A 13590-nucleotide genomic window follows, 5' to 3' on the forward strand; every position below is an offset into this window, starting at 1 on the left:
CCCTGGTCGGGCCCGCCCCATAGGAGCTGTGCCCCACGCTGATTGGGTGTTGATGCCGCCCTTCATCCCGTGGTGCTGGAGAACTCAGCCCCGCACCTCCTGGACGTGGACGGGGAGAGCGGGCTGCTCTACACCAAGCAGCGCATCGACCGCGAAGCGCTGTGCCGGCGCAGCGCCAAGTGCCAGCTGTCCCTCGAGGTGTTCGCCAACGACCAGGAGATCTGCATGATCAAGGTGGAGATCCAGGACCTGAACGACAACGCACCGGCCTTCCCCTCTGACCAAGTGGACATGGACATCTCGGAAAATGCTGCGCCAGGCACCCGTTTCCCCCTCACCAGCGCCCACGACCCAGACGCCGGGGACAACGGGCTGCGCACCTACCTGCTCACCCGTGATGACTACGGCCTCTTCTCCCTTGATGTGAAGTCCCGCGGTGATGGCACAAAGTTTCCAGAGCTGGTCATCCAGAAGCCATTAGACCGTGAGGAGCAGAGTCACCACACCCTGGTACTGACGGCACTGGATGGCGGCGACCCACCACGCTCAGGCACAGTGCAGATCAACGTGCGCCTCATTGACTCCAATGACAACAGCCCCATCTTTGAGGCAGCCTCCTACGTGGTAGAGCTGCCGGAGAACGCGCCACTGGGCACTGCCGTCATCGACCTTAATGCCACTGATGCCGACGAGGGTACCAACGGAGAGGTGCTCTACTCCTTCAGTGGCTACGCACCTGAGCGTGTCCGTGACCTGTTCAGCATTGACCCACAGAGTGGCCTCATCCGTGTCAAGGGCAACCTGGACTATGAGGAGAGCGGCCTCATTGAGATCGATGTCCAGGCTCGGGACCTGGGACCCAATCCCATCCCCGCTCACTGCAAGGTCACTGTCCGCCTCATAGACCGCAATGACAATGCTCCCACCATTGGCTTTGTCTCCGTTCGCCAGGGAGCACTGAGTGAGGCTGCCCCGCCAGGCACTGTCATTGCCCTGGTGCGGGTCACCGATCGTGACTCGGGCAAGAATGGGCAGCTCCAGTGTCGGGTGCTGGGCGGTGGCGGCGGGCCCGGAGCCGTCCCTTTCACCCTGGAGGAGAACTATGACAACTTCTACACTGTGGTCACCGACCGGCCCCTGGACCGCGAGGCACAGGATGAGTACAATGTGACCATCGTGGCACGTGATGGGGGCAACCCCTCGCTCAACTCCACCAAGTCATTTTCCGTCCGCATCCTCGATGAGAATGACAACCCGCCCCGCTTCAGCAAGAACCTCTATGTGTTACAGGTGCCTGAGAACAACATCCCTGGAGAGTATCTGGGCTCCGTCTTGGCCCAGGACCCTGACCTGGGACAAAATGGGACAGTCTCTTACTCCATTCTGCCTGGGCATGTGGGCGATGTCTCCATCTACACCTATGTCTCTGTCAACCCCACCAATGGTGCTATCTATGCTCTGAGGAGCTTCAACTATGAGCAGACAAAGCACTTTGAGTTTCGCGTGCTGGCCAAAGACTCAGGTTCACCCCACCGCGAAAGTAACGCCACGGTGCGCGTCACCGTGCTTGATGTCAACGACAATGCACCCCTCATCATCCTGCCCGCCCTCATCAATGACACCGCTGAGCTGCAGGTGCCACGCAATGCTGGGGTAGGCTACCCTGTGGGCACCGTCCGTGCCCTGGACAGTGACTTTGGGGAGAGCGGGCGTCTTACATATGAGATTGTGGAAGGCAATGAGGAGCACCTCTTTGAGATGGACCCCACTAGCGGTGAGATACGCACCTTGCACCCCTACTGGGAGGAGCTCAGCCCTGTGGCTGAACTGGTGGTAAAAGTCAGTGACCATGGCAAGCCCAGCCTCTCCGCAGTGGCCAAGCTCATTGTCAGGGCCTTGGCAGGGCCCCTGCCTGAGGCTGGCGAGCCACAGGTGAATGGCGAGCAGCATCGGCGACCACACTGGGACTTGTCGCTGCCCCTGATCGTGACGCTGAGCACTGTCTCCATCATCTTGCTGGCTGCCATGATCACTATTGCCGTGAAGTGCAAGCGAGAGAACAAGGAGATCCGAACCTATAATTGTCGCATTGCCGAGTATAGCCACCCTCAGCTGGGAGGAGGGGGAGGCAGTGGCGGGGGAGGAGGAGGCAGTGGCAGTGGAGGGGGCAAGGGCAAGAAGAAGAAGATCAGCAAGAATGACATTATGCTGGTGCCCAGTGAGGGCGAGGACAGCCGGGGCCCCCTCAATGTCATGAACGTGGTGAGCAGCCCATCCCTGGCCACCTCACCCATGTACTTTGACTACCAGACCCGCCTGCCCCTCAGCTCTCCCAGGTCTGAGGTGATGTACCTGAAGCCCGCCTCCAACAACCTGACTGTACCTCAGGGACATGTGGGCTGCCACACCAGCTTCACAGGGCAAGGGACTAACGCCAGCGAGGCTCCCCCGAGCCGGATGTCCATAATTCAGGTAGGAGACTTTTAGAATACCCTGGACCTCACTTTAGACACTGGTTTAACTTTACCTTTTATATGCAGTGAAATCTGCTGTAAGGCATCACTGAAGGGACCAACACAAGTCACTAACGAGAGGTGGACTTAATGAAAATGGAACCAGACCACATCTGTGGGTCTGGTTCTGCTGTCACACTGGTGTTTCCTGTGTGATTCAAAAGTAAATGCCACACTAAAACAGAGTTATGGCAGTGCAAAAGAGAAGCATGTGGGAGTACAGGCAGGCATTTAGTAATGGGGCACACTGGGGTATTTTCTGAGAATATCATCAGGCAGAGGTAGCGCTTCCAAAGGTTTCACTTCACTTTGATTTGGAGAAGGGGGAGGGCATTTCTGAAGCAGTCATATCATCTGCAGTAACTAACAGGACGTGGGAGAAACTCTACACACTGAGGACATCTATTGCAACAGTGTATTATAGCCCACCAATTCTGTATGTACATATGAGCTGTCTTTCCAAGACAGCTGTTGTTTTAATTTTTTAAAATTTCCTTCTTTAGAAGATTTTTTTTTTTTTTTTTTTTTTTTTTAAATGCAGAGCAGTATCATTGGGGCCCCATTGCCTCCTCCTCTCCCCATAAACAACCAAACCTTCAGCACTGAAAATTCTGCTTAGTCAAATAGAAAGAAAATGTATGTGGTGATTCCCTCCTATCCCCAAATGTTAACAAAACTCACATCCTGTCATGAAACAGCAAAACAACTAGTCAGATTTCCAGCAGCCTGAGTCAATATTGATGATTGCTTTATAGCAAAAGACTTACATGCTCTGTCTTCTACCAAAGCTTATTTAGAAATTACAGCTGGGCTGCATTCTGCTGCCAGTTATATCCACACTGTCCTCTACCGACTTTTGTGAATGTGAGAAATGGCAGAATTTGGACCATTGGATACAGGGTGCTAAGCAAAGAATGACTTAATTTTTAGCAGGTAGTTTAAAGTCCAAACACAGAAGATGTATTTCAGAGTGGTGAACTCTCAGACTGAAGGTGAGGGCAGAATTTGGCTCTAGTTGATTTAATTTAAAGTAGTACTTCATGATTAATGCAGCTTAATGTTCAAATACTACAGGTATGTTCCAAAGTGATTTTTAACGTTTGGATTGAAAGCAGGCTCTGGATAATGACTATTAAATATATTTGAAATGTCATATCTGTTTTATCCTGTGGTTCTCCTAATATGCTGTTCTGAGTCATAGGGGAATGAACTGAGTGTATCAGAAGTGACACAGACTCATTTTGTGTATGCAGCAAGTGGGAAAGAAGGTGCACTGTAGATGCTTGATGTACCAAAAGAAAATTCACAATACCTTGGAGTTATCATACCCTGTGGTCTGTGAACACCGAATGTTCTAGTTGCCAGCTGCATCTAATGTTTTAAACTAAATAGAAGTGGCTGTTGGAAATTGGTAGGTTAAGTAGCCAAAATTCCAGTAACCAGTGGCCTGTAAACTAAATATTTATAACTGGGGAAAAAAAAAAAATGAAAAAGGCTGTCTGTACAAGATCACTGTGAACTAATTATCAATATACTGTTGAACTGTGTCACAGAAACAATTTCATTTTACGTCTATCATGAATTTGTGTTGCTATCAATTAGGTGAGTGGAGCAATACTTAAAATCTGAAATTGATTTTAACAAAAAGTGACACTTGAGGAAAGAGTTTAGGTTAGGGCACAATTGGAGATAATTTGATTTATAATTCATGCTTTAAAAAACCAAACAACTTTCAACCACACTTGTTTAAGTAATGTCAACTTCTTACTGTAAAATGGAGTTGTCAGAATGATAAAAAAACCCACATTTTTTTCCGACTGACAAGTGTAATACTTACTAAAAGAACAGAAAATTATACTTTTCTACAACCATGTAATGTCTATATAAAGCAATTAATTCATGTATTGATGCTACTGAGTAGTAAAGATTCAACTGTAGTGTAAAATCCCTATGGAAAATATGATTCCTTTTTTTACAGTGTTCACTGTATAATATCAGTTATGATTTTTTTTTTTTTTTTCCTGAGATCTATATAAAGCTAAAAGAGGAATTTCCTCCCTTAAAAAGGTGTGTTGTGGTTTCTATGAGTTCTCATTATGATAACTGTGGGAAATATTAACCGTAACGCCTCATAGCACATACTGGTATACCTAATACTGACTTTGTTTTCCCTGAATATCTACAGAGTGTTTTGGATGTTTAGATGATCCAGTCAGTAGGTTGGATTAGGAAACATTCAGTTTTCCCTACTGAACAACCTATTCAAACATAGTTATTGATACTATATTTTGTAGTTATATTGACAAAACAAATGCACAGTATGAAACAGAGTAGTTGGTTTCTATTTAGGAAAGGCACAGACTTAAAGTAGCTACATGGGAAAATCTGATACTCTTCACTATAATTTTGCATTACTGAAATACATTTTGTGTTCTCCATCTCCACATCCCTGGAGTAAATTTTATATAAAATTTGCATTTAGAATGTAGACACTACTTTGTGTCTGGTCCTGTACTTCTGCCTCATGTAAAATTCAAACTGCAGACTTAGGGAGAAATAGTAAAGGATCAGCCCTCTCTGTGGATCTGCAATATCCTTCATCACTCCAGGAAACCTCTGTCTGGAAAAGTAAATGGCACAATTAGAAATCAAAAGTACAGCCAGTGGAAAAAAGATACAGAATCCAAAGAGCTGCTTTATCATCTCCTTTCATTAGTCAATTCAGAAAAACAGTTTTCTTCGTTACCTCAGTAAGGGAAAGGTAAATGATTTAAGTGTTCTCTAGCGAATATTCACTTTAGCTTTTCCAGATATCTTACTGAACCACAATAATCTCACACTATATAATTCACAATGGAACGGCTTTTCTTCACTCTCATTTCCTCAGCAAGTGTTTAATGGCAGAATTCTCTAGCAGGATCCTGTTATTAAAACTTTATGGGTTTATATATATATATATATATATATATGCATACTTATATATCTACAGATATATATATACATGCTAAATATTATATTATTACTTAGTACATCCAATTCAGTCCATAAATATTTAAAATCAAATAAATAATTTCTTTCTCAGTAAGATCCAAATTTTCTCACTCTTATTAGGAGTGCATAACAATTTTATTTTTTTTTTGCTTTGCTTACTAGTAAGAGCTACTAGAGTCAATAGGCTTTATGATTCCCTTATTTCTCATGAATAGGATTTTATTCTACAGATAGCCCAATTTATATCAATGAACACCTGTAAAGTGTTGCTATTTGACTATGGGTTTCACACTGACCCAAAATGACCAGCATTTGTATAAAATACTGCCTGATACATGTAAGAGTGGTGTAGTCTTGCCTCTCTTTAAGTGACTTCTGTTATACATTAGTCACACTGTTTACCAACTTGTGTCTTTACTCATTAATTTGTAGCATTCAGCTATTTCCCATTGTTGCATGTGTTACTTAAAAGAATCAATGAACTTGTTCCATACCATAAAAATTAAATAATTTAAACATTCGTACATACATGTATGTATAAAATTTTGGATGGATAGCCAAGAATGCTATGTACCTTCAGCTTTTACTGGCACAAGAGACTTGCAAATACTTTGGGCCTCTGAAAATTGAGCATTTGTGATTTGATGTGCACATGAGATTTGATGCGTATGAAGAACAGTGTTTAGTGACACACTGGGAAGTTAGAACAGCTACACTTCAGCATGTTTCATTCCTTGTAACTTCAGCACTCATATTCTAAACATTCTTTAGAAACACTGCTTTCAAATGCAAATCTATTAAAAATATTTAAATATAGGCCAGTGCTATACAATTCTCATTGCCAGATTCAAAATTCCATGCGACCTTTGAATCACTTAAGGTCCAAACTATTAGTTTCTACTTGTTAGAAAAAAGAGGAAAGTAGGAGAAAATATAAACTCTACATGGCTGAAAGATTTTTGTTTACTCTAGACCTTAAAGACTACTGGAAAAATGTTGTTCATCTCATTCGGAGTAAATCAAGCTAACCTGCTCACCTGACTAAGAGAAACAGAATTTTGCTGTATTCTGAAGAGCAGACATTAGAAAAAGAACAATCGCATACAAACATACACGTAGATGTTCATATCTCTCCTACCAAAAAGTTCTGACTTAATCAGTTTGTTGTTCCCTGAGTGAACAAGTCGCAATTTCTTCTGGCAGGTTTTTAATAGATAAAAGAATGGATAAAAGGAAAAAAAAATAGTTTCTGTAAACAAATAGTTCTGGAAATAGGTTCCTCAAAGTGTAGAACACAGTAGTGTAGAAAACTATACACATATGCAAGCAATGTTGATCATCCTAGAGATTATTTATTATTATAGTTGTGGTGCGACTTGGACAGGTTTGTAAATATATCAGGAATGAGATGGGCATGAATAAAGAAAGCAGTGGTCACAGCTTTTGCTAAACAACCACTAAAAAAGAATGACTGTGATGCAATAAGCTCTTAGGCTGGGAATCACTGTAGCTGCTGTACTAGGCAATCCTGTAGCATTTTAAGATAAAGTTCAGATCACTCTTAATACTTCAGGCACCTGATGTTTATGATGTGTCAACAGATTACTGTCAGGTCCCTGTACAGCTTCGTCACCAGGTGTCTAGTAGTACCTAAGAAGGTAGAGTCTTGGGAAATGAAAAACATTAGCTATATTAGTGCTGTTCTGTCTCTAGATACACTATCCCATGCTTTGCTTTGAGAAACTTCAACTCAGAAATTTCAAGATTGCAAAAAGAAGTCTGCAGCTGCTGCAGTGTAAGGAGAAGCATCTTTCCTCACAGAAGTTGCATTCATTCTCAGTAATTTAAATTCTTAGCTGAAAACAGAAGTCTTAATTTTTTTTTTTTTTTTTTTTTTTTTTTTTTTTTTTTAATATATATATATATATTTTCTGCTGCAAATGAGGAATATTATTCTCTCTCACTAGAGAAGTTAACATTTTGCACCAGTAAGATCCTGGGGCAGTTCTACACATTTGCAAGTTTGCATGTTCATACTTAATAATTCCCAGATTTTCACAGCTGCATGTTCTAGGGCTGTATCTAAGGTCAATAAATTGACATCAGATCAAACTTCAGAACTACCTGACTAAGATGCATTACAGTTTTTACAGTGTTTCACGAGGGTAGATGTCTTTCAGAATAACTCCTGTGGATGCTTGTATTGAGTCAATACAGTCTGCAGTTAGTAGGTTTTGTGATACGTCGTTCTGTAGCTTTAGTTTTAGTTACTCAATGTAAGTCAATACCAGGGTCAGCTGTGCAAGAATTTCAGAAAAGGAACTTTTCTATATTTTCATGAAGCATTATTTCATTTTTATCAAGATACACTGCATAGTACTGTGACACAAAGTACATATATTTTAGGACTAGATCTGGAGACTGCTGACTGTGGCATCCACCCGGCTGCTGAAATAGAGGGAGGAAGCAGAACTGGACTCCTGTTTTGTGTTATATCTGCTCTGGTCTTGATCTTGAACTCCTTGCTGGTGTTGTTTATAGCAATATTATTTCAAAAGGACCATTTCTGATATATAGGTCCATATGAGATCTAAAGAACTTTCCAAGATTAAATTCTACAATATAGAACAATAAACATAACAAAAGACAATTTAAGAGTATGACAAGTAGAATAATGATATTATGAGAAACAAAATTATATTGCCAGAACAGCAATTCTTGTTAAACAATAAATTAAGAAAAAGTATCCATAGAAATTTCTGGTTTATAAAGTAAAAGACCTGAAGACAGTGCACATGAATTAGACATGAAGCAGGATTTACTGGATCACAGCTCTCAACAGCTCTTAAAGTTCTCTGAATTTTCCTCATTTTGGTGCTCACTGTCACTACCTTCTCTTACATGGGAAAATACACATAAATTTGTGATTATCAGTGCAATTTCAGTGACTGATCCTCTGAAGACTTCTTTTAACAATAGATTTGGTCAGATTTACGTTATCCTTATCAACGATGAAAAGGCCTCTTCATACTCATATTTCAGTCAATAGTATAATTTTGACTTCATCAATGATTTCAGTGGTTCAAGAGTAAATTGTGACTAAGAGCCTTACAGAGTACAGCTAAGAATAGTGTGATTGGGCCCTTTATTTTTAGATTTCAGCTTTTTGTGATGTTTCTTTACAGCTTCTTTATAAACAATTAAGGAGACTGGAATTTAGAAGATTTTGTAACTGTGATGTGAACTGTAACATAGAATCACACAATCAGAATTTTTTAGATTGGAAAAAACCTTTAAGATCATCAAGTCCAATCGTTAACCTAGCATAATCAGGTGTGCAGCTGGAAGAAGAAACCAGACTCCATTGAACATATCGCTGAACATATATTTTCACACTTTTGTCATATATTTTTGAAAGTGTGCATAATATAGCATTCTTCTTAAAATTCAGCAAATAGTTACACGGAATATCATTATGTATGTGTAAAATATTAAAAAATATTGGTATTAAGAAAACATAGATACAACCTGGCTTCTCTAATGAGGCAAAAATGTCATTAAAAACCAAAATGTCTTCCCAACATTTGGCTGTAAACCAGCTGGGATTTGGTTTTCAAAAGAAAAAAAAAAATTATTTCTTTTTTCCCCAGTATTTTTCTTCCTTTTCACTACCTCCCTCCCCAGGAAACTTTAACATACTGGATAATATGTACACATATGTTTTTAAAGATCCTGCTTTACTTCCTTTCTTTCATTGTTTCTACAAGAATTAAAATGCCTTGTCAAGTTAGTTTTAGGTTTTACTATAGAAGACACTCATTCTACATATAAAAAGTGTGTATATATGGGTGGCTGTTTTCTTTCTGAGGCAAACATAGATTACATGGCAGAGGTCTTAAGATACCTCTTCAAGCCTGAGGAATGCTTGCACATATAAAGAAAAGACATTTTGACACTAGTACTAGTATTTTCCAACAGGTAAGATTTTTCTGTGAAAATAACTTAAACAATGATTTGTTGACTGGAGCAGAAACAAGATCTGTTTTTATCTTTAAAAGTATAGAAGCAATCCTTTGATGTCAAAAGGTCGGAGTAGAACAGCTGGGACAAATTTTTGCAGCAGGTAGCCTGAGAGCTTTATACTTTCAATTGTATTTCTACTTCAGCTGTAAGAAGAGAAGTGGTGAAATTAATGCTAAAGGGTTCAAAAACATGGGAAACAACTGAAACTCCCATGGGACTGCAGATTCTTGCCTAAAGAGCAAAAAAAATGGGAAAAAAAAAAAAAAAAAGGTACTAGGAAGAGAGTGGCAAAATGACTTTGGGGAAAAGTTTCTTGAGTTTAAGTGTTTCATTTGTTATGTTTTTAAGGGGCAACACGGAGATTAACTAGTTGCTGCTTTTGCTGATATGAGGAGATGAAATGGAGTGGTGTACAGCTTGCTATAAATCTTAGCCAGGGTGCATTCTAAGCCCTAGTAATATATTTGTCATGGTCTTTTTAGTGCAACCTTAGTTGCAGTTTTTCAGTCTGCTTTTTTTTTTTTTTTTTTTTTTTTTTTTTAACAGTAGATTCTGGATTAATTACTGCAAATCCTACGAGAAAGAAAAAAATAGATAAATTATTAAGCATTTTAGATAAAATACTCAGTATTAAGTACTAGCTTCAGGAACAAGCAAATTCATATGAATGTCCCTGTTAATTAGGATATTAATCAGTTCTTTAAATAACCTCCTTGAAGAGTCATATATTTTCTAGCTAAATCCCAAAGGCTGCGGATACAATTCCTGCTTATTAAGGTCACACGAGAACCATCTCTCTCTTCTACTGAATTGCTTCCACTAGTTAGTCATGTTACCTGTACAGAACATATAGCAGAAGATCAATTCATCTCACTCGTTTGAGATGAGAAGACATCTCCTTTTTTCATCTGGTAATGTGTTCTCGAAATTGAGGAGTCCCTCTGCATATAAAAGGTATAACTGCATAGTTTCAGCCAATTATTAGTGTTACTTGCACAGAGGGACAGCATAAAGATCAATTTGCATCTCACTTTTGTGCAGTGAGGGGATATCTCCTCTTTCAGCCCTCATGAGAATCAGTAGCATGCTGATCTATTTTCAGTTTAATTTAGTATGCTATGAGCGATCTAGGCAAGTAAAATCCTTCAAATGAACAGTATTTTATTTTAAGCCATGGACCCTTCTTCTGGCTTTGTGATGTATGTATCAGATCAGAGTTCCTATGGTTCATAATATACTTTTACCTATAATAGAAAAGTTTTGAATCACATCCTGTTCCTGCTGGGTGGTTGTGTGCCGCAGTCTTCATGGTGTGCCAAAGGAGGACTCTAAAGGGGAAAGGAAAAGTCTTGTTACAAGATACAAATGCATAATTTCAGCTGTGTGGGTGGAACCTCTGATCGATGCATTGTAAATTCTTGCAGTGATAGACATACAAAATTAGTTTCAGGCAGTGTTTCAGATCATCTATTGATGTATGTGTGACATGCTTGTATTTGCCTGTACTAGTTCTAGTGACACTATGATTACTGGTATTTGCAGTCCTTGCCCTGGAACACTTCCAGGCAGTTTTATTGTATTGAAATGGCTCTCACAGTTCATTGAGCATCCAGCATAACACTGCTGAATATGATTGGCGCGTTTGCATATATTTATTCAAAAAAAATCAGGCAGTTAAACTGCATAATTATGGGAAAACGAATCATAACAATAAAAGACCATTTAAGTTAACAAGCTTTGTGATCAAAGGATAAATACAGGTTGGATAAATGAGACTCTAGATGTAACTAATCTACATAAATAGGCTGTGGTCTGATTAGAGGAAAGGAATATATTAATCTAAAGGTATTAAAAAAGCATTTTACTTCAGTATTTTTATAATGTCCGGTTTTATTTAATCATATTTTTAAAATTTCTACTCAATTAAAATAGCTGTGTTTAATGATAAACTGCTTTTATGTGGTTTTATTTCTTGATTAACGTTTGCAAAAAAAATCTGAACTAATACAAGTAAACAAAAGTAATACAAGTTTTCATTCTAGTTTGAATGCGTTGTATGTCAAAAACATTAAACATTTTTTAATGTCTTAATTTTAAAATTTTTAATGTTGCAATGTTTTTTGATTGATTTTTAATTAAAGAAAAACATTAAAGGGAACAGTTAAAGGACAATTTCTTGTTTACCGCCTTTATCAGCAGAGAGCAGCCTTTGTAGTGTTTGAAAGCTGGTGCATTAAAAATCAATTTCAAGTCTTCAAAGCTATAAACTCTTGCTTGCTTTGTAGATATATACTGTTTTTAAAATCATTGGAAGCACAGTTGACAATTGAATTAAAAACAAAAGGTAAATAATGGCTTCATCAAAATCGGAAGGATTTTAATGTATTTTTAATAGTACCTAAAGGATTTTTTATAGAGAGTTGACATGTGAATCACAATTTGTAGCTTTTAAATGCATAATTTGTTCCTAAAGACAGTTATATGTATTCTTTTATTAATAGTTTTTCAGACTTTGAGACTTCTGTTGGTCTTTTTCTGCTGTTTTTAACAAATGCCATGATTCAAACACAGAACATGTCAGTCAGTTTCTTTACTACTATATTTCTGTCTTGTTCTTTGCTGATTGCTAAGCAACCACATATCGTTAAGATTGTTTAGCTACAGTTTAAAAAAAGGTGAGCTGAAGGAGGCTAAACAAATTTTCATTAATTTTTAATGGATATATTTAAATTCTATAAAATTTTAAACGTGACAAAACAAAGGACATTGTTTTAATAATGCACTTCGTATTTAGAACTTGGGCTTTGTTCCTACCAGTATCGAGGAAAAGACTGGTTTTCCACAGATCTAGAAAGAGTGGGATCATATCCTTAATCCGTGCATAAGTGATTTCTAGGCCTATGGAAACTAATTTATATATGTATAATTACATTAGTATTATGTCTTTCAAGGCATCATCCTTAAAACACTTATCCAGTGAATATTATAATTTAGGTCAACAGTACCAGTGAATTAAATAGATGACTTACAGGAGTGGGGTTGCTGATGTGCATAAGTGTGTGCAGAATTCAGCCCAGGATCTGTTAGTCTGTGTTAGCTGAACTGTTCCCTGTTGCTTCTCTCCTTTGCTTTAACAACACTGCAAAGCTGCAAAAGCTGTTCATTTCACTTAGCCTCCAACTGCATTCTCTAGTACTCTATTGAGATAGTCCTGATGTCTGAATATTTGATATTTTTTCTTTTTTGCATAGACTTGTGTAATTTGATATGCAGATTTGAAGATCATAAAAACAATCCTGCTTTGATGATCATGAACAAGATTATCCAGCCACAGCTGTAAAGTACCAAGTGTGCTCTTTTCTGATCTTTTCATCATTTCAGTAGATCAAATGACAATAAGGATATAGTGGAATTTAGAGTGCTTGGGAAATTATGAATTTAAAAGCCTTTTAAAAATGGCAGCCATGAAACCTTAAAAACTATTTAAATTTCTAGACTATATGTATGTCAGATAATATAACTGTGCGTATGTATGCATATGTGGAGATATTTAGATATGAGAGCAGTATGGATTCAGAAGAACTATTTAGCTGGATAAAAGATACCAATTAATGACCAATGTGCACGTTTACGTTTTTTAACATATATATATATTGTGTATAATCTGTACACAACTGTGTAACACTGTTTTGGAAGTTGCCGTCAATCCCCACCTTTTGCTGTAACCTAGAAAACATCAAGTTTAGAGACAAATGCTGTTGTCATTTTCTTCCTGAGGCAAGAGTGTAGGTAAAGAGGGACCTGATTTTCCACTTCACGTTGGAAGTTATACATCTTGCTTAAAACTGTGTATCCCACTGTCAGACTTCAGGATTGAGAGTGATCATGAAGAGGAGGTATAAGTCATGTGACACATGAGAATAATCAGCACTCAATTGCTTCCATCAACTGTGTCAGGTGTTAGAAAGCACATGATAATTTGCATCTTGCAGCACCAAGGCAAGGAATGTATCAGTCAGTTTTGTAACCATCAGGGGAAAAAGGGGGGGGGGGGGGGGGGAAA

The 13590-nt window shown here is 39.0% G+C and overlaps 1 protein-coding gene across 1 annotated transcript in view; it reads left to right on the forward strand.

Moving 5' to 3' along the window:
* Positions 1-45: 45 nt before the first annotated feature.
* The window catches only part of PCDH17 (protocadherin 17), a gene marked incomplete at its 5' end in the record, with an annotated part of 89091 nt that continues 75546 nt past the window's right edge, over positions 46-13590 (forward strand). Inside the window, one exon of the mRNA XM_026867405.1 lies at positions 46-2472. Coding sequence (XP_026723206.1) covers positions 46-2472 — 2427 coding nt within the window. The remainder of the gene's footprint in view (positions 2473-13590) is intronic.

This window comes from Athene cunicularia, assembly GCF_003259725.1.
Source record: "Athene cunicularia isolate RWA chromosome 1 unlocalized genomic scaffold, athCun1 chr1_part1, whole genome shotgun sequence".
Lineage (NCBI taxonomy): Eukaryota > Metazoa > Chordata > Aves > Strigiformes > Strigidae > Athene > Athene cunicularia.